Genomic DNA, 26,723 nt, shown 5'->3' on the forward strand with positions numbered 1-26,723 from the left:
CTCTTTTTAGATTTTTTTTTTCAAAATATTTGACACCATGTCAGACAAGTATTCAAGTCGAACCCACTTCTTGTTTTCCTTCCTGTTACCGGAAAGAAACCACACCTGAATAATCTTGTCCTTCAAAACTCAAATGAACAGCGCATTCCTGAGGAAAAGGAGGGGAAAGGAAACGTAAACTGCCGTGTGGGCGTGCGCCTTTGTCATGCATGCTGGGAGCTGAAAAGTTCAGGAATGTGCGGAACAGGGGTGTCCGCCATTTTTGATTGGCCCGAAGAGGGCGTGTAAAAGAATGACCTTTCTGTGCAAGCTTACAACCCATGTCGCCATGTATCTTCTAGCTCAAGTCTTTACTTACAAACTACCAACCCCCAAAGCAAAATATCTATTTCATTGTTGAGTTGAAGACCTTTCATACAAAAATTAAACGCTCCAAAGTTCTAAGACTGACTGTCTTTTAACGTGGTAGAAACTTAAACACCAGTTTCAGTAACTGAAGAATACTGGTAGCCACTGTACAAAATTGCCAACGATTTCAAGCTTGCTAAGTTTACCAAAAACAATCTTGGGGCAAACTCAAAGAATGTTGCCCTGATTTGGTTCGTTTAGTCCAAACTGCATTATGGAAAATTGAGTTAGGTAGACTTCACTAGGTTTACTTTTAATTGAATGAATTTCTGTGGCAAAAGAGAAAAGAAGTTTAAGGGATTAAAATGTACAGCTGGTTGAGAGTTTTTTCTAGTTAAAACGGCGTGCCGGTTGACTTATGCCGGGCCGAAGCAGCGCGCATGACATGCGGTAGAACCGGTTTGTCCAGTACGCCGGACATTCCTTTCTGCTCGGTACCTTCGACATTCTACGGGGTTTTCTAATCAAAGACAGCACGGGCTTTTCTTCCAATCAGCCCCTTTAAACCCACCCTAACTCACCCCGCAAGCGTACACAACCAGCAGCTCTTTAAAAATGGGACAAAAGAGAGTCCTAAAATGGAGAAACGAAGTACAAAGAATAGAAGTTAGCTTCGGTACGTTCGGGTGACCCCGTCTTTACAAAGCTTCTGAATCGTTCCGGTCACCGAAGTGTCAGAACGCGTTTCGTTAGCTCTTAAGAGATCTTAAACACCCCGGTGACAGTACTGAAGTAGCTTCTTTCAATAATGAATTATTCAAATGAAGACACTACTAACGTGACTTGCATAATGAACATTTAGATATCATGTTAGGTAGATGTGCTGTACTGAAAATAGCAAAATGTTATACTTTCATACTTTGTCCGTATCTAACATTCACAATAAAGAATTCAGTAGCCATTGACATAAACCATTGACTTTTTAATGAAACGTACTGTTTAACCACTTAAAATCATAAACAAGATAGATACCAATCGTAGTATACTTTCCTATTTTCCACATATAGCGATGCATGTGCATAGTCTGTTCCTTTGAGATTCAATTTACTTAAACCTATTTCTTATTTCTGCTTCTTCCAGGTACGAAGATGAGGTGGGAACTCGTGAGGGTCTGGAAGAAGAGATCAAGAAGATCAGAGCGGTGAGTTAAGAACTTTCACTATGGGGAAAGTGGCCTCTATAAAAGGGCACTATATAGTTTATCTGAAGATGGGGGTTGAAGGATAATTAGAGGTTGCGTGGCTACAGCAAAGCAAGCTCTTTTCACAAAGAGTCATACGGGAGAGGACCTCATAAATTATGCAGAAACTTCTCTCACCTGTGTTGGCCGGGTGGAATAATAAATGAGGTCAAAATAGACATGACGTCATCAAAGGAAGTGAGCACCCAAAACAGCGATTCTTTATGCAAATTACTCCTGACCAACAATGCTTTGTTCCAAAGACCAAATGAAAGAAAAAAAGTTGGTATATCTTGTAGTAAATGTAATTAGTAAGCATTATCAGTGGGTTTTCTTCTAAAAGTGCATGTAATTATCTTTAAGCAAACAGTAAAGTATGCGTTAAGGTTTTTCACTCGACTGGAAACAATGGAACCCATACGTATGCTTTTAGATATGGTTTTGAGGCTGTGAAAGAGTTTAGTAAAACTTAAATTGGATAAAATGGATGCAGCATATTCTTATGTATGTGTGTCTGTTTTTCAGGACTTTGATGAGGCCTCCTTGACCCGGGTTGACCTTGAGGCTCGTCTAGACAGCATCAAGTCAGAGATCGAGTTCTTGAAGGAAGTGTACGCTGCTGTAAGTATCTTTTCTCTACATGTACTTCTTTTGTAAATGCTACATTCATTGGTGGCAACACGCGCAATTTGTTGACTCAATTTCATACCGCCACCAAAATAATACGTAACTAACTAAAAAGATGGATAAATGTCCATCAACGACCATCCTTGTTCTTGCATATCTTTAAAAATTGCTTAAGTGCTGAATATAGTAATCATTATGTATTAAAGAATCATCTCCATAAAACAAGCCAACTGCTGTTTCTATTGTGTCTTTTCAAGGCTTATGTAGCAATGATAGGTTCTACAATTATTAGTGATTGTTACATGTATAACACGGCGGTATACATTGTAAATAATCTGCTTGTCTCATCTCAACAGGAACTCGAGGCCATGAACGCCCAGATCCTGGACTCCACCATGATCGAGCTGGAGCCGACCAGTGCCCCGGATGTTGACCTTGACTCCTGCCTGGCAGAGGTCAAGGCTCAGTACGAGCAGCTCACGCGCATGAGCAAGGCGGAAGCAGAGAGCTGGTATGCGACCAAGGTGAGCTCAAACCCATTAATATTCTTTGAAAACATTAAACCAAGGAGGTACTTAGTATATCTAACCTCCTTGCCTAAACTAAAATGTTCAGCCTGAAAATCTTTCAAAAGACATTCGCCATCTTTCTTCAGCTCAGAAGGGTAGTCACGTGACATGAGAGTCAAAGGTCACCCAGGTCATGTGACTGGACAAGGGTGTGATGTTCTGGAAAGTCGTTACTGCTGTAGAAATTCATGAAAACAGTGTCCACATTTAAAAGCCTCGGCTTGCTTCTTACATTATGTCTAACAGTATCTTTAAGCATCATATTTACAACAGAAATACTGGTCATTCTTTTGTTTGTTCCTGTTATTTTATGCATTCTATCTTCTTTATCTCCAGTTTGAGGACTTGCAGAGGAGCTCCGGGAAGAACAGCAACGACCTCGCAGACGCGCGCGCGGAGCTGTCCAGGTACCAGAACCAGATCGCCAGGCTACAGTCTGAGATCGAACAGATGAAGAACAGGGTAAGACAAGAAACAACGTGTATCATTCATGACAGATGAGATTAATTTTAATTTTTGCATGAAAATAGAACTATAATCACGTTTTAACTATTGATAAAGTTCCCTACATAAAATCTAAACCAACAACTTACTTAAACACTGGTCACTTCATCTCATAAAGTTGCAACAAGTGAAGGCAATGGCTTGGAAGCCCTGATAGACTTCACTCTAGGTGTGTCTGGTTTTTATCATAAGCTAAACGCTGTCTTATGCTAGTTACTCGAGCACTGCATCGCATACTATCTTCCTTCTTGAATATCTTTATTCACAACCACATCTTCATGACTGATGATAGCCCTGATGAGGAAGGCAGACGGTCATCGAAACGATGACTCGTGTTAAAACAAAGTGGTTGTGAGTAAAGAACTTTTCTGTTTAATCATTCAACAACCTGATGAAAATATTCACGAATATCTTGTCTTGTAGAACCGCCAACTGGAAGAGCAGCTGAAGAACGTTGAAGAGGGCGGAGCGAAGAAGCTTGCCGACAAGCAGAAGGAGATTGATGAGCTGGAGGCCGAGCTGCAGCGTCTGCGCGGTGAGATCAGCAAGCAGATGCGGGAGTACCAGGAACTGCACAACGTCAAGATGGCGCTGGACGTGGAGATCGCCGCCTACAGGAAGCTGCTGGAGAACGAGGAGGACAGGTAACCATGACGTACTTCCGGTTGTGTGGTCTTTCTGTGACGTACTTCCGGTTGTGTGGTCTATCTTTCGGCGCCATCATAGTTGTAGTTTCCACTTGATTCTGAACGTTTGCTTCAAGAGACACGTTTTGTATTAGAATAAAAACTCTTTTTAATTCGATGCAAACTAAAAGTTTTCTTGTTAATAAGATGTTTTTCTTGTTAATACAATGCAAACTGAACGTTTTTGAGAGTTTTTTCTCGAGAAAAAAGTTTTGCATTCTTCACCACAAATGTGTAGTAATGGGTAATCATATACATATAGAATTGAATCTTTACAATTGATGTTATTGTCTCTTAACTAAAGTCATTGTCCGTTTGCTTTCACAGGCTGGGTCACTTTGACTTTTCAAGCATGAGTTCCTCCCTGAGCATCGGCGGCGGCGGTGGTGGTGGCATGTCCCAGACCAAGAGCATGAGTCAGACTGTCAGCAGCAGCGCTGGTAAGATTGCAACTTTTCATTATAAACGTAATTAACATTTGAGAAACCCCGTTTCGATGTGTATGCTTACGTTTCTTCCTTCTGATTGACTTTTCAACCCTTGTGTAAGTTTTACTTGTGTTTGTTCTCGTTCTGTTGTGTTTTTGTTGACGTCTGGAATTGCTGTTCGTCCATCCATTGTCCATTTATAACGTAGCACCTTGTTCCTTCGTTTTACTCACTAGCAATAGCACTCTTGTGTTTCTATTCTGTATAACGACGTTTACTATTGTTATTATCTGTTTCTTAACCTTTGTGTTTCTTTCTTTGACGTTTTGTTGATAACTTTTGTTGACTGACACATGAAAGGTGGTTCCTCGGGCTACGGTGCCGGAGGTGGTGCCGGTAGCTTTGGGGCCGGAGGCGGTAAGTATTCTTGACACTGACTCCAAGTCTTTAATACGTTACTGATACATTCACTGCTCGAAGTACTATCTTTAAGCATACCTTAAAGCGTGCGTAAAGGTTCCACTCAAAGAAGGAAGAATTTTAACGCATGCTTTAAGTTGTGCGTAAAAATAGAATTTCACGCAGTGATTCTAACAGAATTAAACCTCTAATCCTAAACTACCTTACGACGTTGATTTCGTGCTTTTCTTGCTATGTTTTAACGTGTAATGTTGTCGTGTGTAAAACGTTCTAACAGTCAGTGTTTGTTTGTTTGTTTGTTGTTTGTGAACTTGTCATTAAAACCAACTGTGTTGTAAACAGCAGGCGGTGGTGCCGGTGGTGCCTCCTCCGGCTACGGTGGTACGTAAACCGACATGCCGTCGGTAAACCATGAACATGGTGCCGGGGAAAATGGGAACGGTGCCGCGTTAAACGATACCTATATCCTATATGTATTACTATCGAATGTCACATCAACAGCGTATGCAGCGGTGTTGGGAAGCGGTGAGGGGGAGGTGATCATACACTTAAAGATGAAAAAACAGCCTTGTATCCGTATTGTTTTAGCTCCGGTTTGCTCCTTTAATTGGTGAGGATCGGAGCTACATCAGGATGGATACCAGGCTAGAAAAAGCCAAGCAAATCATCGCATAGCATTAGTAGATTTCGAAACAGGGGTTTGATATATCTTTACTTCGTTGTACCAGACATGCATGCTGGGAGTGAAGTCACACTGACCATCGAGAGCCAGGACATCATGGGCATCCTGGCGGGAAAGAGCTTCTATCTCATCTACCGCAAGGATGATCTGGTCCTGCAGGCGGCTGGCGGCAAGGGCTCCGAGATCAACGTGGCCAAGAGGTCCTACCCCGAGAAGTAAGTTAACGCGAGATTTAACGTGAACAGGCGAGATCTTCGTAGATGCGAAGGGACTGATACTTATATATAAGTTATAGTGGTATAGAGATTTTGGTATCAAATTTCACATACTCTTTATCTACTTCTTTGGTTGAGGACATAATAAAGGAAATCAACACCGGGTGCAAACGCTACTGGGAATTTCAAAATGGCGGCTAATCAAATTTTTTTCTCGACTTGCAGGAAGGAGCAGCTGTGGTCTTTCAGCCGCGACAGGATCATCAACGAGGCCAACAACCTGGCCCTGGAGGTGAAGGGAGACAAGGTGATCGTTGCTGACCAGGCCTCAGGCGGAAACAAGGCCCAGGAGTGGGACGTAAGTAACGCGAGACTTAGCGTGAACTGACGTGATCTCAAGGTCAAGAGTTGAAGAACCGGGAGTGGACGGATAACGCGAGATTTGACGTGAATAGACGAGAACTGTTTGGGCAATTCAAGATAGCTGTATGTTTGATCATGGAGTTAAAAGATCGGATGGTTTGATTGTGTTACCACCCTCATTGTTTCTTTTAAGTTTTTGTAGCTTATGATTAAATGTCATATTATTTTTTTTCAGATTAAGGGAGATGGATTCATTGGCTCCAAGTCAAGCAGCAAGGTCCTGGACGTGAAGTCGAAATCTAAGGTGGTGCTGAACAACAGGCACGACGATGCTGTAAGTTTCAATTAGTTATTCTACTCAACTCATTAACTAATCATCCAGCCAACTAGTTCTCATAAAGGAAATTTGGTAAAGAACCATCCAAGTGAACTTTTGTTATTGATGTTAATCAATGTGGGCTAAATCAGACTCAAAGTATGCAACGTATCTGCCAGAAGAATACAACAGTTTTACTGTAACATTTACTTGAATTGTGTATGTGAAATTTGCGATATGTGAGTGATATTTATGGCTTTTGTTTTGCAGGTGTGGGACCTGGAGATTCACGGTCTTGCCTCCGCCGAGACCCTCCGGTGTAAGTACAACAGATGACACGTTTTTACCTCTCTGTAATGTGTGATTTGCAGAAACCTCGCGAGATTTTGCGAGAATAGATGAGATCTTTTGATATTTCAAGATAGGGAGGGGGGCGAATCTTGTTGCATGTGAGACATATAGAATATGCATGGTCCCCTTTTTTGAATGACCAAGATGTTACATAATTTTTACCCGTGTAGTAACCGAACTGTTTCCAATGTAATTTTTTTAATGCAACACAATAGCCAGATCAGTGAGGGTCAAAAAACTTTCAAGTCGTGGTGAGTGGGTATTTGACTACGCAAAAGCGTTTCATTTTTTTGAATGCACCAACGATATAGGTTGGTGATGTGCATTTTACGTTTGCATGCTACATTTTTTTTGCATGCTATGCAGGAGTATGCCACAACGTTAGTGCACGGTGTTTGTTAACTTGTTATTTTATTCACCTATCCCCCTCATTTCCAACGTCACCCTTTGCCTATCCCTCCTTCATGCACCCATCCATCCCTCCCTCTATCCATCCATTCATCCATTATGCCATCATTACGGCATCATTTCATCATTCTCCATCCATATCGTCGATGGACGAATATCATCCCACAAAACAGCAATGTAACGCTTGTACGTATTGTATTTGCTTCATGTTATCTAGCATCCACTTCCACCGTTACCACTTCGTACAGCTACAGCAGCAAGTCCACCTCTTATTAAGGCAATGGTGAAGGTTTGCATACAAAAGCTCTGTTTTCTCTTCCTTTGTGTGATGTGCACACTTCAGATGAGGACAAATTCCTCCTTCTGGTCATCCTTTCTGTCACGATTTCTGCCACCATTCCATCTTACGCACGTTTCACGAGAAAAAAAAATACCACTGCGAGAAATGTGATCTTTAAGCAAAACGTAAAGTGTTCTGTTTCTCGAGAGGAAAATGGAACCTTTACGCATGCTTTAAGGTATGCTTTAAGATCGGATTTTGAGCAGTGAATGTCACACTTTTTATGTGTGTTTGCACGTTTGCTGTGCCGCTCTTGTGTGCAACACGACCAAACAACGAAGTCGAAAGAACACAGTTGTAGTAGCCCAGCCTTTTGTGACATTTGGGCTACGCGGAACATATTTTTTTCTTTGATTCAAAGAGGAGGGATTCGAGGCATCACGATCTGTGTGCATCGCAGCAGGCATGGCTCAACACACAATGCAGGGCTTCAGACACACGTAGAAAAGTTTTTAGAAGTCCCGCGAGATTTGGCGAGAAAAGACGAGATCTTGTCTCGAAATTTCAATAAAGGGGGAGGGAAGAGAAACAAACTACAAGGGGCTCAAAAACCATTTTGTGTTATATTCTAACACTTCTCAAGTGTGTCTGAAGTCCTAATTGTTTGTTTTGCTCAGCATTATAGCCAGTAGTTTAGGAGTAGAGTTTTGCACGCTGAAATCACGCTTGGTTTTTCCTTCTTTTCACCATGCGCATGTGGTTGTGCGGATTTTTTGCCACATTCTTATCATTTGGTTACAAGCAATGTCATGCTGTGTGAGCATGGACCACTTTCTTTTGAGAAGAAAATAATACTATTGTGAAAAAAAGAAAGACGAAATTGTCTCAGTTTTAAAAGTCATCACTACAGAGAACAATTTCTGAAGATGTACTTTTTCTTTCTTTCCACAGACTGAGACACAACGAGTGGTGACGATGCCAACAACAAAAAGCGAGGATGATTCCAACACTAAGTCCTGCAAAGCCTTAAGAAAAAGAATTTCATTCAGTGGCAGGGAAGATGCCGCCTTAAGAGAAAAGTAGATCTCCAAAAACACTCGCATTCTATCTTTTAATCCATTTATTTTCTATGCTCATTCGGTGTCTACTTTCAAAAAGGTGATCGGCAAAGCTTTTATTGTCTAAAATCTATTGTAAGGCAAAGATTAATAAATATATTATGCAAATTAGCTACAGAACTTAACAAGTTACACGAATGCATAGATTCTTTCAACGGCTTTGTCTGTCTTAAGTTTCGACTCTAGCAGTTGATACAAAACTACCAAAAAAAAAGAGGACCATAGTCGGTGACAGTGTATTTGATTACTCTTTCAAGACACTATTTTGTAACGCCCACAAGGCTTTTGACTCGCTGATTTGAATGCAATGCTTCTATGCACCGAAGTAACTTACTGATGCAATGTAACGCTCCTTGGTACCACAATTAGCACAGCTATTTTAACTGTAAGAAAGGCGTATGAATCGGTTTGGTACCTTGTGTAGGATTTAATAACATGATGATGTTTAAGATGTATGGTAATGTTTACGATGTGTTTTATGTATGGGGCGGCTTTGGTGTAAGACTACTAGAATGTAATAGCTGTTTGACTTGTTGCTGTATGAAGCTCTAACGGGAAAAAGGATTTCGCATCGGGTGCTCATTCAATAAAGGCAACACTTTCTACAGAGACTATCGTCGGCTAGATCAATTCTTAGAATAATGTGTATGTATCTGTGTGTGTATCTGTGTGTGTGCGTATCTGAGTGTGTGTGTGACTGTGTATCTGAGTGTGTGAGTGTGTGTGTGTGTGTGAGTGTGTGTGTGGCTGTGGCTGTGTTATGAACACAATGAAAGGGTATAACAATAATAAAAAGACACAGGTTGTATCAAGAGGTACATTAAATGATACAAGCTATAAATCTTAAAATAGCTGTAAAATAGCGAGACAGTGTCACTTTTAGGTCATTATCGAACACTATATATAGTAAAACGCAACATTCACACGTTGCCTAAATCACATGAACATTTTGGTACTAATCACATTTGGGCTCTTATGCCTCTCAAGCACTGGTTTCAGTCAAGAGAAACAAAACTAGCATTACTAGATTACATTAACTCGATCTATGATATGTAGATCTCGGTTTAACACAATTAACGATGATAATGATACCAGAAAAATAACAAATTCTTCACACATAGAAGAGTGGTGTTTATTAGAAAATTGGCTGGATACTACCTAAAACTTGATGTACTTAAATAAGACTTGGGGCAAAGAATTAAAGTTCCGAAGTATACTTAAAGGATCAAAAGACACAGAATCAAGATGTCTGACATTTGAGAAAGCAAATGGGCCGTGAGTGAAACATCAAAGGCAGTTATAAATCAAAACAAGGGCGGCCATCTTTTTTTTTTCTTGTCAGTCCAGGATAGTCGACAGCTTGTGGCCATTTGTTTCTGACGCAAATGGCGGCAGGTACTATTTGAATTTTAAAGGGAAGGGCTGTATACGCATGCGCAGTCGTCATGTTTGATACACGAGCTCAGAATGTTCTCGAAGCACACGTCGCCCCCCTCCCCCTTCTCCGGCAAGGTCGGTACTAGTGGAAAAATTCGACTGAATAGTTGCGAAGTTTTGGTAGGATACACAAGCAAAAAAACGAATAAATTTCTGTAGTGAGGCAACAGAAGGTAGATATCAGGTCGTTTTTCTGTACAAATCTCTGATATCACAATAATCATTAATATCACAATAACGGCTTTCCCATTCTTTGCACAATAATCTTCCAATCTGGCACTTAACCTTCGATTAATGCCTTTTCTTCTGCCATTGATGAAGCTAAATGTCCAAACTTACGGGTCAATAACATTGAGATAGTGTGATTATTCTCGACCAATCAGTTCTGTACCCTTGTAGAAGGTCACTTTTTGAAGGCAAATTAGCGTTAAATAATGGCATTTAGGGTGGGACTGGTATCTTGACTCATAGAAGGTCAAACACCGGATATACCCATTATAACATACGTGCAGGGTTACATATATCATTCACATTGAGACACAGTTTGTTTGAGAGATCTCTACCGCAGCTACACATCTACAGGGCACATTTTAGACATATAATAATTTTTTTGCTGTATAACACAGTAAGAGACCATAGTACAATGCTCAACTAAATTCCTACACAAGTACAATCATTTTACTATGTTTACTACCATCACAGATGAACTTTCATGATATTAGTAAGAGACTAATTTACCTTACAAGATACATTTATAGTATATGGGATGAAAATGTTTTTTTTTTCAAATTATTGGTGGAATTTCTAGCGTCTAGATCTTTGAAATATTGTCCTATCTTTACTAGTACTACACTGTACAGGAAAATATGCAGTAGTGCACTTTACTGGGGAAGTTGTATTTGAGATCTCTTTATAGATGTATTTTTTTCAAGGTGGCGGATAGATGATCCCTGTTACGTGAGTAGACGAGTTTTGTCTCGTCACGTCGAGTATAGACGTTTTTTTGTCGTCCTCGACCTACGTCAACGCCTATCCTGTACCAGTCACCTGTATGGACACACCCCCTCGTGTAATGTCCCGATGTATATGTTTAACAAAGTCTGCGTTTCTAAATGTGCCACTTAAAAACTGATACCCATTTGAAAGAAACCCTACCAACCAAAGACCTTTAAAAATCAAGGCTGCTTACCCGCTGAGTGATATGGCATATGTTTTTTAAAGACAACTTTTAAATACATGTTTTAAAGAGACAAAGATATGATTGTCTGATGTGGTGTAATGTACTGTGCACTGACGTTAATTATTTTTGTATGGCACGGTGAACAAATGACAATAGATCGGATGAATAGACGGTGTCTTCTGGAAGGGTTGCATCAGCCGAAGTGGGTTACGCCCCTTTTAAGTACCCCTCATCACGAGATAGTGAGACCTTAAGAACTCACTTTTTAACGACTTAATTTTGTGCCCCTTGGAATGAAGCACATACCTGTAGTTTTTTAGTGTTCGCGTGTTGCAATTCATAGCTTTATGTTGTTAAAACTACCTGTTACTTTTGGTGTGTTAAACCTAGGGCCAATTAAATCTGACTTACGTTGCTCGGTTGCTAAGTTACATGCGGTGCCCGCAGGTAAAATTGAACACGTTTGAAGATTCCTTTTGTGCATTTGCTTGTAAAGCTGAATATATTAACATGACAGTTTGGAGGTCAATAGTTAGCTCAGTTGGCTATATGTTGTCCACTTGTGGGGATTTTACAAGGTGTTAGATTGTGTCACTTTGAGCAACAAGTGTTTAGAGTAACACGATGGAAGATCTTAGACTGTATATGTCAAAACGGTCCAGTTTATATTCATCTTCGATGTTACTATATACTGTGCATATTGATACTGTGTAACCATCTATCTAGCTAACATATATCTGCACTATATATTTCTGTAGTGTCTTTATGTTTCAGTAGAAATCTCAGAATCAATCTAGTAGCATTGCAATTTAGTATTTACCCTACTATCTATCTCATCTCTTCTATCAGTTATTACTTGACCTTTTGACACCACAGAAGATCTAACAACTTAAGTTTTCATCACTTTTCTCGTTTTTTTGTTTGTTTCAACGCTTCACATAGTGTCGTGCATTCTCTGATATTATCAGCCCATCTTTTCTGTTGCCTATCCCTCGTTCTTCCTCCTTGTACTGTTCCTTGCATGATGGTTTTGGCTAGTCCTGATGACTGTGACACGTGGACATACCACTTCAGTCTCCGCTTCTTTACTGTGGTTAGGAGATCTTCGTACGGACCTATGTCTCAGTCGACCCTGTTCTGTACTTCACTATTTGAGAAGTGGTCCTCGAATCTTCCGGAATCATTTCAAATCTATGGACTGTAGATGTATCTATATTATTATTATCACTATCTATCTAGTACTCTCATATTTCAGTAATATTATTTTATATCTATTAAAAGATTCTGATAAGTAAAGGTCAAAGAAGTTGACTGCTTAATATTGTATCTACTCAGATAAAAAGCACAGACAAATAGTCGTTCCCGTAACCATATTTTATTGCTATTCATTCCGAAACGGGTGCTTATAAGGCACGTATCATTTTGTTTTGCTCAAATTGAATATTATTATCTTAACATGTGCTTTGTTAGCAACAATGACAAATATTTCTGATATAACACCACAGCTTGACAAATTTAGCCATATCAATTCATATCATATCACATTCTTTCTGAGAGTAACACCAAAGTTGCACCGTATGAAATTTTGAAACAATCTATCTTTTGAATGCAATATACCGTAGAATGAAGATTTAAAAAAATAGCAACATAACTGCAGGTTATCACCGAATTAACACAGCCAGTCCAAAATGTCACCGTTTACTTTGCTCATATAATTCTTACACCTTTCACTTTGCCCCCCGGAATAGTCACCTTATTCTTACGATAATTTTTTTATCAGGTTCTAAAAAAATCAAATCCTTGTGTGGATACTGATCTACTGGCGCCATTTTGCTTTTCTAAGTTTGACCTATGACCTATGGTAGGTTTCTCTCGTCACGTGACTAGCCGCGGTGACTGCTGGGATCGCTGTGTTGACATAGCGGGTGTTTACTGGTGGATCTGCAGGTCCCAGTCCTGGCGGCTCAGCTTGTCGCGATCGTTCAACACCAGTTTGCCGTCCTTCACGTCTAGAACCAGGTTGCCGAGCTCGGTTGTCAGAAGGCCATCCGCGCCAATCTGAAGTTGAAAAGACGTAAGTCTTAGAACAGCTTGCTAATACAGGCATGATTGGATTACAGTACTAGTGTGCATATGGTAAGTGCGTGTTCAGGGGTCAAATTGACCTCAAACTTAACTCAAATTCGCTTCGATTCCCATAGAGATGTGGGCGTGGCAGAGTGCTCTCGAACGTTATCCGAACCTGGTTGGCTGGTGTTTGGGAACAAATTTAGGGGGAGGGGGCATGAATGTGTTGCAGGGTGTTAACATGGTCACTAGGCATTTTAATTATGATTACTCTAAGTCATACGTCAAAGACAAGCATCTATACCTAACTTCATCTCATTCAAATATAATTATCATGATCCTTACCCCCCACTTTTGAGCCGTGGACCCTGACGTCCTCGCCAGTGTGACTTCTGCGTTCTTCCTTGCCTGTCCTCCGGACACTTCCAGGGCCATGTTGCCCGACTTGCTGATGATGGTATCATCCTTCAGATTCCACAGCTGGTCGTCCCTGTAATACACAAAGTAGGGTTAATAATCACTTTGCTCTGACGTTGTTATCGTTAAATACAGTATCAATCTCTCCCCCCTCTCTCTCTTTGTCCCCCTCTCTGTTCTCATTTTGCCCCATCTCCCTGTATGTATTTTTGTTCGACACTTTCTCATTTTCTCATCTGGTCTTTCTCATCTGTCTTTCTGTCGTCTCTGTTTATTTGGTCTTCAACTCTCTCTCTTTCTGTCTTTGTGTCTTCTTCTGTATTTCTGTCCATCATTCTTTTTTTTCTTCCTGCCCCTCTCGCTGTATCTGCATTGATGTCAGATTGCTTTTCTCTTTCTATCGATCTATCTCTGTCAATCTATCTGGCATCCTCCCCCCTCTCTCTTTCTCTCTGTGTGTTTGTATCTCTCTCGTTCTCTGTGTCTCCCTGTATGTATTCGTCTCTTTCTATCGATCTGTCTCTGTCAATCTATTTGGCACCCCCTCTCTCCGTCTCTCTCTCTTTGTGTGTGTGTGTGTGTGTGTGTGTGTGTCTGTGTCTGTGTCTCTCTGCATCTGTGAGATTGAAAAGAGTTTATCTGTTTATCTGAATACTACGCATCTATAAGAATTGTGAGAACGTCATCAGTTCTGTACATACGTGATTTCTGCCCTCTTCTCCTCCAGGTACAGCTTGCCTCCACGCTCCGTCAGCGCCATGTTGGACAGGCGGAAGGTCATGTGGAAGGCGTAGCGCATGAGGATGGTGCGGATGTCGTCAGCCTTGAAGGTCATCCTGACGAAACCACTCTTCCTCCTACTCGCCTCGCCTGAAGGATAGGTAAACAAGTCAACAACAGTACTAACACGAAAGCTTTAAGCAACACTGTAAAACATGCGTAAAGGCTCTGTTTCTTCATTCAAATGGAAAATGGAGACGTTATGCAGACGTTATGCATGAGATTCAATATCTGAGCACATCTTAAAGCCTACGTAAAGATTCCTTCACACTGGTGAAACAAATTTGAGCCTTAACGTACATGTTCGTATATGCTTCAAGCTATACTTAAAGATAGGACTTTGAGCAGTTGTATGTGTGGTGTAAAATGACAGCATATATTCGAATGAGAGCTCGAATACAAGCTATGTTTGCTAACACGTATATGCACATTGTAGTATGAGCATGAACTCTTCAAGGCTTTTCCAAAACTTGAAAACAGGGGCCATCGTATCATTTAACCAACGCTTCCCCTGTATAAAGCCGTACGGATAGAGATTGAAGCGCTATTGTATGCTATCATTGAGATAAGAATTCTTGTCATAGAATCGAGCTAGTTTCTTTATAGTTCCATAGCACAACAGACGTTATAACACTGCTCACGAAATCCCGCGGTTTTGAAGACATTTTTTTTCAGCAAAGATTTATTACTGATGTCCTGCACATTCACGAATGCACCGCTCGCAATCTGTGGCTACCTTTACCAAAGAAAAGTATCTAGGGGAAAACAAACTGCATATAGTCTGTCATTGCCATACTCAAAGCACAACCCAACACCAAAACACAATCTGATTCATTCAAAGCAGGAAACACTACCTGCTTTTGAACCATGCTGATGTGATATTATCACACTAAACGTCAATGACAACTAGTCTCCAAGCAGATATAAGAATTCGCCTCATTCTCTGTGTTAATTTCACGCCTATTTCTGCACAATTCAGTACTCTTTTACTGATATTGCACTTTTGTTAACTCCTACTAAATGTGTAATACCAAAAAAAGCAATAAATGTAGTAAAACACTAAGAATAAGTCTGAGCCTTGGTTTGGACTGGTTCCGTTTTCATTTAATGCCCACGATCATGATAATGATCATTCTGGCATATTCATTTTCACCTGAGCGAAATGAGGAATGTAATGTAAAGTGCCTTTCTCAAGGGCACAGGGTTGGTGACTTGGCAGGATTCGAACCCGGGACCTCTTGGTTCTGAGCCGAATGCTCTGCCGAAACGCCACACAACCCACCTCCTTATATCTGCTTGTAGATTTTGGTAACCCCTTCATGTATGGTGAAGTGTATGTTCATGTATAAGATATAATAACGGGATACACAATATATTCTTACCAGACGCTGAAGCCGACAGGGCACCCGAGGCACCACCGGCACCAAAGGCACCTACAATGTTTACAGGGAAGGGGTAGGTGGTTATATGTTGTGTATATCACATGATATAAAGTCGTAGTGCTGTGCCTTAAAAGTATTGTGCTTGCCTGTAACACGGTGATGGGGGAGGGGGGCATTGCGCATTATGCTTGGTGCCAAGTTTCTGTAACTTTGGATTATGTTGCTGATATTGAATCTTACATTTAATTATTCATTTATGCATGGTAAAGCTATGGTGCTGTGCATAACATATGCTTGCAGTGACATTGGGGGAGGGGGGCATTTTTAATGCTTGGTGCTGAGGTACGTTTATGTGAGTTTTAAAGGGGGAGGGGGGCACGCTCATTTGAAGCTTGAAGCACATTTGTGCATACATGTATAAGCAGTAAAATGCATGAAAAATGATTTAAAGAAAGCGAGTTTGGGACGGAAAGTGCAGGTGATGCCACACAAGGACAAATCAAGGTCATCCAAGGTCACTATTTTGTGACATTGGCTCTCTGGGACGTGACTTACAAAAATTTGTTTGACATATAAACTGTACACATCCTGTATAAGTAGTATATGTTCGAAAATGTCCATTCTTTTCTGCCATTTTTGATGAGAAGACACGATTACAAAACGTTGATACAGTCAAACATATGTGACATACCACAAAATCTTTCACACCCATGGCCCTGGTAATTATGTCAGCTACATTAAAATGGGATAATTGTACCCTGTGGGACCTATCAATGCAAGCCTGGTGCCCCAATATAGACATCAGCAAATACACTGCGCTTTGAAGGAAACATTTCTCTAGAGGATTTGAAGGTTTAGGCCTTACCACTAGTGGTAGAAGTCGAAACTGCCCCGCTGGCACCTTGGATGGCACCAGAGGCTTTGAGGATAGAAATGAAGGTTACAGTTAATAGACTAGTAATTAAAGGTCACTACAGGTACTATATCAGATGGCTGATAGTGCTGGCATATTAGAGCAGACAAAACAAAGTAGCACAAAGTAACGTTAAGTATATAAGGTATTTTTAGTAAGCAGCAAAAATTATAAAGTGAGTCAATGAGTCACTTTACGTTGTGACATGACTAGAGTTGGAAGTGTTTAAGGTACTCTGCCAAAATACGTTAGAAATAATTGTAAAATAAAAAATCAAATTGCAAACATTTTAGTTGGAAAAATTCTCACCGCTAACAACGGAGGTTGTAGTTGAATAGGATCCACTAGCACCATAACTGGCACCACGGGAATCATCAACTAATTAGCGATACAACAAAAATTAAAACAAAAAAGTGAAACAATTAAATAGTATGCAGCATATCATTGGGCAGATGAGGTGGTGTATACTTTCATTCACTGTACAAAATCGGATCTTTAAACACACCTTGAACCATGCATAAACGTTCCGTGTTCCTTGGAATGTAGAAACGGAACTTTTATGCATGTTTTAAGATTTGCTTTAAGACCGAATTTTGTACAGTGATTGGTATCAACGGTCTTGGCTTGAGGATAAAAAGTCTACAGAAAGTCACTCAATGAGATTGTAATGAGACCAGGTCATTTAGTTATTCTAAACCATTCTGTCAACGTTATATCTATCTATAGGTAAATGAGTAAAAACAAGGAATAAAGACAATAGGGTTAAAGACAATCTCACCACCACTAGCGGCGGTGGTTGTAGTTGAAACGGCTCCTCTGGCACCATAACTGGCCCCACCGGAACCTTGAACTGATCAGTCACACAAATAAAACATATGCTATTAAATATGAACATATGGAGAAAATGGGAAAGCAAACTAAGTAGAAATTGCTAAGGCAAGGGATTGTCTAAGAACTATCTATATAAAGCTACAGTGGCACTGATAGCACTACCAGGGGGTCAAAATAGACAGCAGATAAAACTACGATTTATTAAGAAACACACTTGAGGTTTTCTATATCTTCGCAGGAAAGGTTTGTCAGTTCTGATCTACAGGAGTGCACACGTCAGGGCATTAGTATCAAAGGATTATTGGGGATTAGGATTGGATTTAAGCAAGCGTTTGAACATTCTACATGGATATTAGGTTTCTGTGAACTGTAAAACTGGTGAAAGCAGGGAGTGCGGATCCGGGTGGGAAAAAACACGCAAAGAATTGAAGCTACGGTGAGGTTTTGCTTTGCAATAAAATGACTTGCAAGGAGCATTGGAAAGCCTGTGGGGTGAGGAAGGAAGGAAGGAAGGAAAAGAAAGCTGTGCCTTGAAGGAGTGCAGATCTATATCAAGACCAAAATCCTTAGAATCCTTAGAATGCACACGTACCAGAAGGGCTTACAACAACCGCAGGGCTACCGGGCGAAATAGGCCCGGGGCTAACTGGAGGACCATAGACAGACAAATCCAGTTCCTTGCTATGAAATTCAAAGAGTAGCTTCTCGCCTTCAGCTGTAGTAACATGGTTAGAAAAGGCTCAGGGTTTCAGGCCACCTTATTTTTTTATATTGGAATACAGCCAGTGTGTGATACACAGAGTATTGATCTATGAAGAGAGGAAGGGAAACAGGCTGCATAGCAAGACCACACCACCACTGTCTGCAACGTATGTGTTCTTACGCGCCAGAAAAAAAAGAGCGAATCGAAGCGATGGGGAGGGAATATCAGGCCTAACTGAAGACAGATTTTCCATGTGAAGTGAAACAAACACCCAGACTATGAACTGAAGACAACTAAGGCACAAGTAAGGAAAAATGATATTGAATCAACTACCGCAATATATCATTGTGGTCTTACACAAATCTTATACACTGTAGAATGACAAGTTTGTCAACATTTATAGTGTAGTTGCTGTTATTGTGTATGATTGGTGTTTAGAAAGGAGTTCTAGGTGCAACTTTTATGTCCTTGTCTCGTTTAGGGATCGTTTTGTCCATGTTTGTCGATCAAGGTTAGGAAAGACCTTGCTTATACGCTGTTCAGTGTACCTGGTGGTTCACTTTTCTTATTGATACTGATCTTTTTGCTCGAAGGATTAACAGCCTTAAGTAAGTGTCATAAGAAAATTGTGGACCGTCTTATTACTTAAGAGGAGTTACAAGTGTAAGGTCTTGATACCATTTCAATGTACCATTCCAAACTTGACTTAGCACGTTTTGTTTATGTTAGTGTATGATAAGTATGGTATTTGTTTTCATCAGGACCACCCACTCTAGAATTAAGTCGTTAGGGTTCTTACAATTGGATTAATGGATTTTAACAGGCACTGGCCTAGTCAGTTGCTCATAAAATTAATGTATTATCATTCGCTTGTAGTGAGAGTACGTATCATGGACTCATATAGTTTTATTATGAAGCAAGGTTATCAATTTAATATCCATACATACCGGACACCTCCTGAACGACGGTCGATTGCTGCGTAACTGTGCTGGTCAACATTGAGGCTAGAGATGGGCAGGGCATTTGTTACATTTGTCTTTTTTGTTGCTACATTCAAGTTGTCATATGTTATGACGGTTTTTTTGTTTAGTTGGACTAGTTATGAGTTAGTTTGGTGGTCTTGGTGAAGTTATTTAGTTGGACTAGTTATGAGTTAGTAAGTTGGTGATCTTGATAATGTCATTTAGTAAAAATCGTCAAGAATTAGTTTGGTGATCTTGGTGAAGTTATTTAGTTGGACTAGTTATGAGTTAGTTTGGTGGTCTTGGTGATGTTATTTAGTTGGACCAGTTATGAGTTCATAAACTGGTGATCTTTATAATATTATTTAGTAAAAATCGTCATAAGTTAGATTGGTGATCTTGGTGAAGTTATTTAGTTGGACCAGTTATGAGTTAGTAAACTGGTGATCTGGATTATGCTATTTAGTTAGAATCGTGATGAGCTAGTTTAGTGGTCTTGATGATGATGTTATTTGGATGAACCACAGCAACTTTAACAAGTTGCAAATGTTAATTTTCTTTGAGAAGTACTTTTAGAATTAAGTTAATGATCTTGGAAGACAATTATTGATTGATGGTTATTTGTGATTGGTAATTATTTACATTAAGTGCAATTATTAAAGAGAATTATTGATGTTTGTATTAGTATCTAGTGAAGTGTTATGGTGAGTGAATGAGTGGTGAATGATTATGTTACTTATAGTGATGTCAGTTGAGACTCGAACCAATGACATTAAGATTAATGGGATTAGAACCAGCGACCTCACCTCCAGCACCGCCGGCACCACCGGCACCGCCGGCACCGCCAGCCCCACCTTTTGTCATCAACGGAACAGGTCAGGTCATTAGTGATGGTACGTAAATGACGGTTAGACATCCAGGTAATAAGATACGCCAAAAACAGTTACTCAAACAACTAATCTGATTTTGAAAACGGTCAGACGTTTCAGACAGCATTCACTACCTTTCGTCAGTGATACATATCAATAACATAAACAGTTTGTGTTTACAAAAACTTGCTGATTTTGATATCTCACCAGTGTCATTGACAAAAGGTAGTGGATGGTAGCTGAAAACGTCTGACCGTTTCCAAAATCATATCCAGTTGCTCGAGTAACTGTTTATGGTGCATTAGTAGTGATGATGATGAGTTAGAATCGAATATACCGTCATAACAAAAATAGCAATGGCTACTGAAACTTCACAGTATCTACATATGTCTTAGATTAAGCAATACGAATTGGGCCCCGCCGCAAAAACAAAAGGGTCATCATACCCAGCACCAAAAGGCACCAAGAATCGACATCAAGTGCTGCGTTACCAACAGCACCATCATTAGGCACCATTATAGAAGCTATGTATATCAGTAAGCACCATAAAAGCACCACAGTTAGCACTGCACAAAACCCAATCTTTAGGCATACCTTAAAGCATACGTAAAGGTTCAATTCTCCACAATAGCGAAGAACTAGGCCCTTTACGCATGTTTCAAAGTGGGCGTAAAGATAGAATTTCATTCAGTTTAGATCCTTAGCACCAAACTGGCACCGAGTTTTATACGGTCACGTATGTAAGACCCAAAATGGGTATCCTTTTAGAAGCACCACCGGGCACCGTATGTGTGAGAGTCCAAGCAAGCATATACTGTGTTATATGTTTATTTAGCGTTATAACGTGTTTGTATAGCACCCAAAAGCACCAACACTCTTAACACACTTAGTAACATGCATTAGCACCGATGTAAAAGGCACCAAACATGTTCTGTTGTAAACAAAGCATTATGTTACTATGCCTTGTATAAGGCATAAGAGGCTTTAAGAAGAAAGGCATTTTATTGCTTGAAGAAGAATGTCTTAAAAAGCAAAGCGCAGTGCTCTCTGACATAAAAACTATGTGAAGACATTAACACACAGTTGCATTGGTCAAAACGAGCACTTCAGCATGCATAACAAGCAACGCTTTTACATGAAATTAAGACAAAGAAGAAGTATAAGTATAGAAGGACCCTAATTACGTACGATTGAGTCTCCTTCCTTGTAATGCAGCGGGGATATATTGACATTCATTTCATATTCATAATGCATGCTTCATGCTTCGTAACATTCAAAATATGTAATAACTTTGTGCAATAAAGTTTATGTATAACACTAAGTGCACAACCAAAACATCATGGCGTTGGTCTTTAACATGATGATATTGTTAATCAGTGCTTCATTAGCAAAAGATATTAAAATACATGCAATATAAGACTATATTGTCAGAACACTTACCAGCAGATGCGGCGGCATCAACCCTAAAGGCAATACACAAAACAACACAATTGTCAGAACTTAACCCATAGCTAATGAAACAACAGAGTAAACAAACCATGTGCATTCCCACTTAAACTTCGTAAGATGGTAAGAAATTTTCCTAGCCTCCTGCTTTTGTTTTCAGATGTAAAATTTATGTTCGGTCAAAAATGTCTAAAGTGATCAGATTAACTGATCAAGAGACTTTACGAAAGTGACTACAGTCACCATTGGATTCTTAAAGGCATCCAATGCAATTTCAGGGTGGCAAAACCAGATTTTATGAGCACTATGCTTGTCACATGTATGTTGCCTGTATGTATACCTCTACGACATAATATGTTCCCAATAGTCACAAAGTTTTCAGGAACTAACTCGCAAATAAACTTTTAAACTATCATGCGATGTTTTCAGTTGGTACTTACTGGGCCCTGAGGCTGTCGCGGTCCAGGAAGCACTGGTCGCGCTCGTTCTTGCAGGCCTCGAACTGAGCACGCAGGCGGGCCAGCTCATCCTCCAGCCCCGCCGCCGCCGACGCGCTGCTCGCCTGGACCTCCAGCTGAGAGATCATGGCTTTGGAGTCCCGCAGCTCGTTCTGGTACCTTCAGAATAGAAAACAACATTTAGTACTACATAACAGTTGATCTTTCAGCACGTCTTAAACCTGCTTAAAGTTGTGTTACTTCACACTCGAGTTGAAAATGGTACCTCTACGTTAAGGATTAGATTCTTGTAGTGTAGATACTTATCGATAAAGTGCGACTATGTATAGCATTGAAGTATACACATCTAAGAAAGCGCATTCTTCAACACAACATACGTTCGACTAGACGGTTGGGTGTTTGGTCCAAAGAGTACCTAGCTTTGGTTGGGGACGTCCCTTGGATAGGACATAAAATGGAGGTCCCATGTTTGGGGAGAGCCACACCCCACGCAAGTTTTAAAACATTTCCAAAATGAGTAAGGGCATGTCCATGAGTGCAATGGTACAAATACTACTTTCTGGTGATTCACTACGACCTCCAGGAAGAATAGTGTAAAATTTACACTAATGAAGATCCTAATCAAGCATACAGACAAACATACAGTTAGGACTAGCTCGAATGGCAATGTTATTATTACAAACTGGAACTGTACAAGTACATTTTGCATTTAGGACATTCTTGGACGATTTCGTCGGGGTCACCCTCGGTGTGGTTGGACGCGACATCGGGTGTAGAGGGTCCAGAGAGCCCGCCGTTCCCGTTCACGGTCCCGCCCGCGACGCTCCCGTTAACTACGGTCGGTTCGTCTGGTACTGCGTTCTCTGTGGCATCTTTCTCATTCTCTGGAAGAATTTTCTCTGTCTTGACGTCTTCTTGGTTGTCAACAATGCTCTCTTCTGAAGCCTTCTCGTTGATGTTTTCATCAGAAGCCTTCTCTGATTTCACCACTTCCTTCTCACTGATGATTTCTTCCGAAGCCTTTTCTGGTACATTCTCTTGCTTGTCGGTGTTGCTTTCTTCCAAACTGTCATCCGTGGCAGTTTCTTCTGTCTGTGAAGCCATGGCGACTTCGCGAAGTCACAGCCAGGCACTAAGAAGCCGAAACTCCGCAAAGGGTTTTCTTTTTACGGGGCGTCTGAATAATGTACCGTATCAAATGGCATTGTTCGAACTCCGTGGACTCCCTTGTAGAAAGTGGTCCTGCGCTTCGTTCGCTGCATGCATAACACATCGGCTACGTTTTCTGGGTCACGTTTGAGCGAGTTTTGGTGACTGGACCAACTGTTCCAGACGACGCGATTACAAATGACTCTTGGGCTGATCTTGAACCTCTGTCAGAAAGCCAAGATGGCCAACAAATGATAGCTTCACTCCAGTTTTGTCTGGCGTTTGTCTTATGTGACATTTCGAACGTTTTTGAAAGAGACAATCTGCCCTCACAAATAGTATTACGTGTGCCTGGAAAGGCCATCTCTCAAAATGGCGTCGACAGAGCTAACTAGAGGAATGTCTACTTATACGTGAAGGACCTATATCTGTAGACATACAATACTTAAACTGTTTTCAAAAGACGCATAATACCATACAAGTCTTCTGCACCACTCTCTTCCAGTATTAAAGACTTAAGTTAGATGTTTTCACACTTATTTGCAGTACGCTGGACCATCCCCTACTTTTGAAACGTAGATCAAGGACTGAATGTACCAGATTATCGGACGTTCCTCCAGGGCATCTGTAGCCTTGCTACATACTCCCTTTTAAAGCTGCTAAATATCTCTCAAATACATAATCATGTGTCGACGAATGAGGAATCCCTTAAGTCTAATGCCAAAGGCTTTTGAAAGTTCTTTCCATTCTTTCTGTTGTCCTGTGTGGACAAAAAAGACGGATCATGTCTGGATAAAGCACTAGTGTCAGCAGTAACCGCTACTGTCAGACCTGTGTTGACGGATGACTGTCCCGAGGTCTCCCGTACACACAGTATTCAGCTCACGCGCTGGCGGTCACACACGATTAAACCTAAAGACCAGTCTGTTGTGAGAAGCTTCTATTTGCTTTGCAACATTGACTTCTTGTTTCCGAACCATCTAAGGACAGAGGGCACTGAGTTGGTGAGTTTACTAATGCCTAGTTGTCGTAGTTCTAAGCCTCTGTCACACATAGCCGACTATGGTCTCCCGTACACTAGCCGAACTCCCCCCAACCATCGGGAGCAAGGTCGGCTGGTGTTCGGCAGGTCGGCTACTGTTCGGCAGCGCCAGTCGAAAGTATCGTAATGTTTAAAACATTCAGGTACAGACGGTAGGTTTCGCCATGGTTGGTTGGTCTTCGGGAGTAAGTCGGGGCGTGGTTGGCAGTCACATTTGACTGACATTTAACTGCAATTCGAATCGTATAGAAAGGTAGGCGTGGCCTAAATCTGCTCAGACTGAACTTCGGTCAACCCTAGTCGACTTGTGTTCGGGGAGAATGTTCTGAATATGTGACAGTTTAGAAAGAGAAGTGGTGTTGGTCTTGGTGTTACCCTTTTGTGAAGTTACCTTTGCTCCGTTGAAAATAGCGTCCTCCTAAGTGCTTCCCGGGTCGTAGTCAACTCCAAGAGAAGCCAGTAGTGTAAAAACCGAATGCATGTTCAATTTTAAGTACATGTACATATGGAAATAGCCTGGGTACCAGCCTTGTTAAGCTTACGCCAGTTACACAGTATAAGTAGTAAACTTCGCACCGGGCGCGAGCCTGGAAATTGCTGGTATTCAGGCTAACATATGGGTGACAGCTATGATCAAGTGTATGATTGGTGATGATAAAGAAGATACTAAATTTGTGTTCGTGGGAAAATATATCTTAAACATATGTGTTTATACTTTTAAAGGTATCATCATCAAGTGTGCTCAAGCAATTCACCATGATTTAGTAAAACTTAGAAGTGGACAAATACTGCACAAAAACACAAAGATGACATCTACTTGTGTGCAAGGTACGTGCCACTTATACTGTGCTCCTTTGGCTACGGAAAAAACACACTGTAAGGTAACACAAATGCAGCTGTTTATAATCTTGTTTGCGAACATGATTTCACTGTGACCTGTGCAAATCTTGATGTGTGTAAACATCTATTTGTTGTGATCTGTGCTTACGTAGGCTGAGTGCTATCCTAGTTAGGCTAGTGCTAGTGCTTACGGCACAAAATGTACAATAAATATGTCATCATTCATTCATGAACGTACAGTTGGATTTGCATTGCCCACCTGTCCTCTGTCTCCCTCAGTGTCTTCTCCAGGGCCAGCTTGGCGTTCATCAGGTCGTTGTAGTTGGCCAGCTTGGCGTCCATCTCTGCACGGAGCTCCCTCAGGTCCAGCTCCAGACGGGCGATCTGCTCATTTTTCTCCCTCTCCAGCTGAAAAAAAAAGAAGTCAAACATTTCATACCTTCGCAGAGTACATAGAGTTCATGTGGAGTTCTTATACTATTAATTATTTTGAATTATTTCACTGATTCTGTGCACTAAGGTCACCATAATGAACATGCAGTCCTCGAGTACCTCAACCGTACTTTTATGACCTCCATTTTGACCTACATATGTGACCTTCCTGTCAGTCTGCGGCTACATCATTTCCCACTCATTTCCTGTGAGTACATACTGAGTCCTCGAGTTCCTCTACCGTAGCATTTAGTTTTATGACCTCCATTTTTTCCTACGATTCTACCTTCCTGTCATTCTGCGGTTACATCATTTCCCTTCACTTCCTGTGACTACTGTATTCGAGTAACTACGGATACACTGGCAAACGGATACTCAGGCAATGTAGCACAAAATGGCAAGCAAGTGAACCAATTCACGAATTACCTTTCTCCGGTACTGAAGCCAGTAAGCATGGGGAGGAATAAGAAATAGTTCACAACTTTACTTCACAGTATATACAGGTTCATTGCAATCTTTTCCTTGCTTTTTTTCGACAATCAAAATGAACAGACCACGGTTCAATATCCAAACCTAAGGACTGCGACTCTTTCCAGTGGCGTGCAAGTTGGGTGAGCGACAACAGCCAGGATTTAAACTTCCAAACGGAGACTAGATCAAGAAGCAGGCTCACTTAAACCACTAGCACAGGCTGACCATGGGCTACACGTGATAACAAGATAGATACTTACGTCACGCAGGGCATCATCCCGGCTCTGTAGCTCCATCCTGTGCCTCTCCTCCGCCTCACGGAGAGTCTTCTCCAGCATCAGCTTAGCGTTCAGCAGGTCCTACGGTACGGGACAAGAAATGGGGGGAATTTTAGATTTCCGGGAAATATTCTGGGTTTCGTGGCCTTCGTGAGTTTATCTCCATTTCCTGTGCCTAACCTTTTGACCTCAAGTCACTGTGTATGTATATCTTTCCCTGCCCACTTGCTGTCAACCTGCTCTTTACGACAAACATGTACACAAACTCACAGCTCGACCACCTAAAGTAATACTTCCGTACCCTGAAGTTATATCAATCATTTGTATGTCAAAGCGTTTGGTGATCATGAAGCAGGCAGATAACAAAAGAAGTACAGAGAAAGTATTTCTTAAAAAACTGTGTCCAAAAACTAGTGTAAAATGAGTACTTTGTATTATGCACGACATACACATGTGACACATCGCAAAGCGAGCTTCATAATACTACTGCCAGCTATCTGTAGCGTGTGTG

General features: G+C 40.9%; 3 protein-coding genes across 26 annotated transcripts in view; 1 reads left to right on the forward strand and 2 right to left on the reverse strand.

The window, feature by feature from the left end:
- The window catches only part of LOC109476476 (keratin, type II cytoskeletal cochleal-like), a 12,095-nt gene extending 2,931 nt beyond the window's left edge, over positions 1-9,164 (forward strand). Inside the window, exons 2-13 of the mRNA XM_019777411.1 lie at positions 1,489-1,549; positions 2,114-2,209; positions 2,572-2,739; positions 3,121-3,246; positions 3,712-3,932; positions 4,302-4,414; positions 5,165-5,203; positions 5,551-5,719; positions 5,945-6,077; positions 6,318-6,416; positions 6,669-6,717; positions 8,389-9,164. Of these exons, the coding sequence (XP_019632970.1) occupies positions 1,489-1,549; positions 2,114-2,209; positions 2,572-2,739; positions 3,121-3,246; positions 3,712-3,932; positions 4,302-4,414; positions 5,165-5,203; positions 5,551-5,719; positions 5,945-6,077; positions 6,318-6,416; positions 6,669-6,717; positions 8,389-8,393 (1,279 nt within the window). The 3' untranslated portion in view covers positions 8,394-9,164. The remainder of the gene's footprint in view (positions 1-1,488; positions 1,550-2,113; positions 2,210-2,571; positions 2,740-3,120; positions 3,247-3,711; positions 3,933-4,301; positions 4,415-5,164; positions 5,204-5,550; positions 5,720-5,944; positions 6,078-6,317; positions 6,417-6,668; positions 6,718-8,388) is intronic.
- Positions 9,165-12,531: 3,367 nt separating this feature from the next.
- LOC109476502 (neurofilament light polypeptide-like) overlaps positions 12,532-26,723 on the reverse strand; it is a 38,584-nt gene continuing 24,392 nt past the window's right edge. For 10 of the 24 annotated variants that reach the window (XM_019777459.1, XM_019777456.1, XM_019777457.1 and 7 more), the window contains 14 exons: positions 26,195-26,293; positions 25,270-25,439; positions 21,983-22,159; positions 21,537-21,559; positions 21,285-21,299; positions 20,034-20,081; positions 19,213-19,269; positions 17,510-17,581; positions 17,041-17,109; positions 16,684-16,737; positions 15,819-15,869; positions 14,358-14,526; positions 13,585-13,729; positions 12,532-13,230 (listed from right to left, as the gene is read on the reverse strand). In XM_019777459.1, coding sequence (XP_019633018.1) covers positions 13,102-13,230; positions 13,585-13,729; positions 14,358-14,526; positions 15,819-15,869; positions 16,684-16,737; positions 17,041-17,109; positions 17,510-17,581; positions 19,213-19,269; positions 20,034-20,081; positions 21,285-21,299; positions 21,537-21,559; positions 21,983-22,159; positions 25,270-25,439; positions 26,195-26,293 — 1,278 coding nt within the window. In that variant the 3' untranslated portion in view covers positions 12,532-13,101. The remainder of the gene's footprint in view (positions 13,231-13,584; positions 13,730-14,357; positions 14,527-15,818; positions 15,870-16,683; positions 16,738-17,040; positions 17,110-17,509; positions 17,582-19,212; positions 19,270-20,033; positions 20,082-21,284; positions 21,300-21,536; positions 21,560-21,982; positions 22,160-25,269; positions 25,440-26,194; positions 26,294-26,723) is intronic. The other 14 variants (XM_019777450.1, XM_019777448.1, XM_019777447.1 and 11 more) reach the window with 13 other exon arrangements.
- On the reverse strand, positions 22,631-23,518 carry LOC109476565. Its single transcript, XM_019777550.1, has one exon. It carries the CDS (start codon positions 23,102-23,104, stop codon positions 22,676-22,678), a length of 429 nt encoding a protein of 142 aa, XP_019633109.1. The 5' UTR covers positions 23,105-23,518; the 3' UTR covers positions 22,631-22,675.

This window comes from Branchiostoma belcheri, unplaced genomic scaffold, assembly GCF_001625305.1.
Source record: "Branchiostoma belcheri isolate BF01 breed outbred unplaced genomic scaffold, Haploidv18h27 scaffold38, whole genome shotgun sequence".
NCBI lineage: Eukaryota > Metazoa > Chordata > Leptocardii > Amphioxiformes > Branchiostomatidae > Branchiostoma > Branchiostoma belcheri.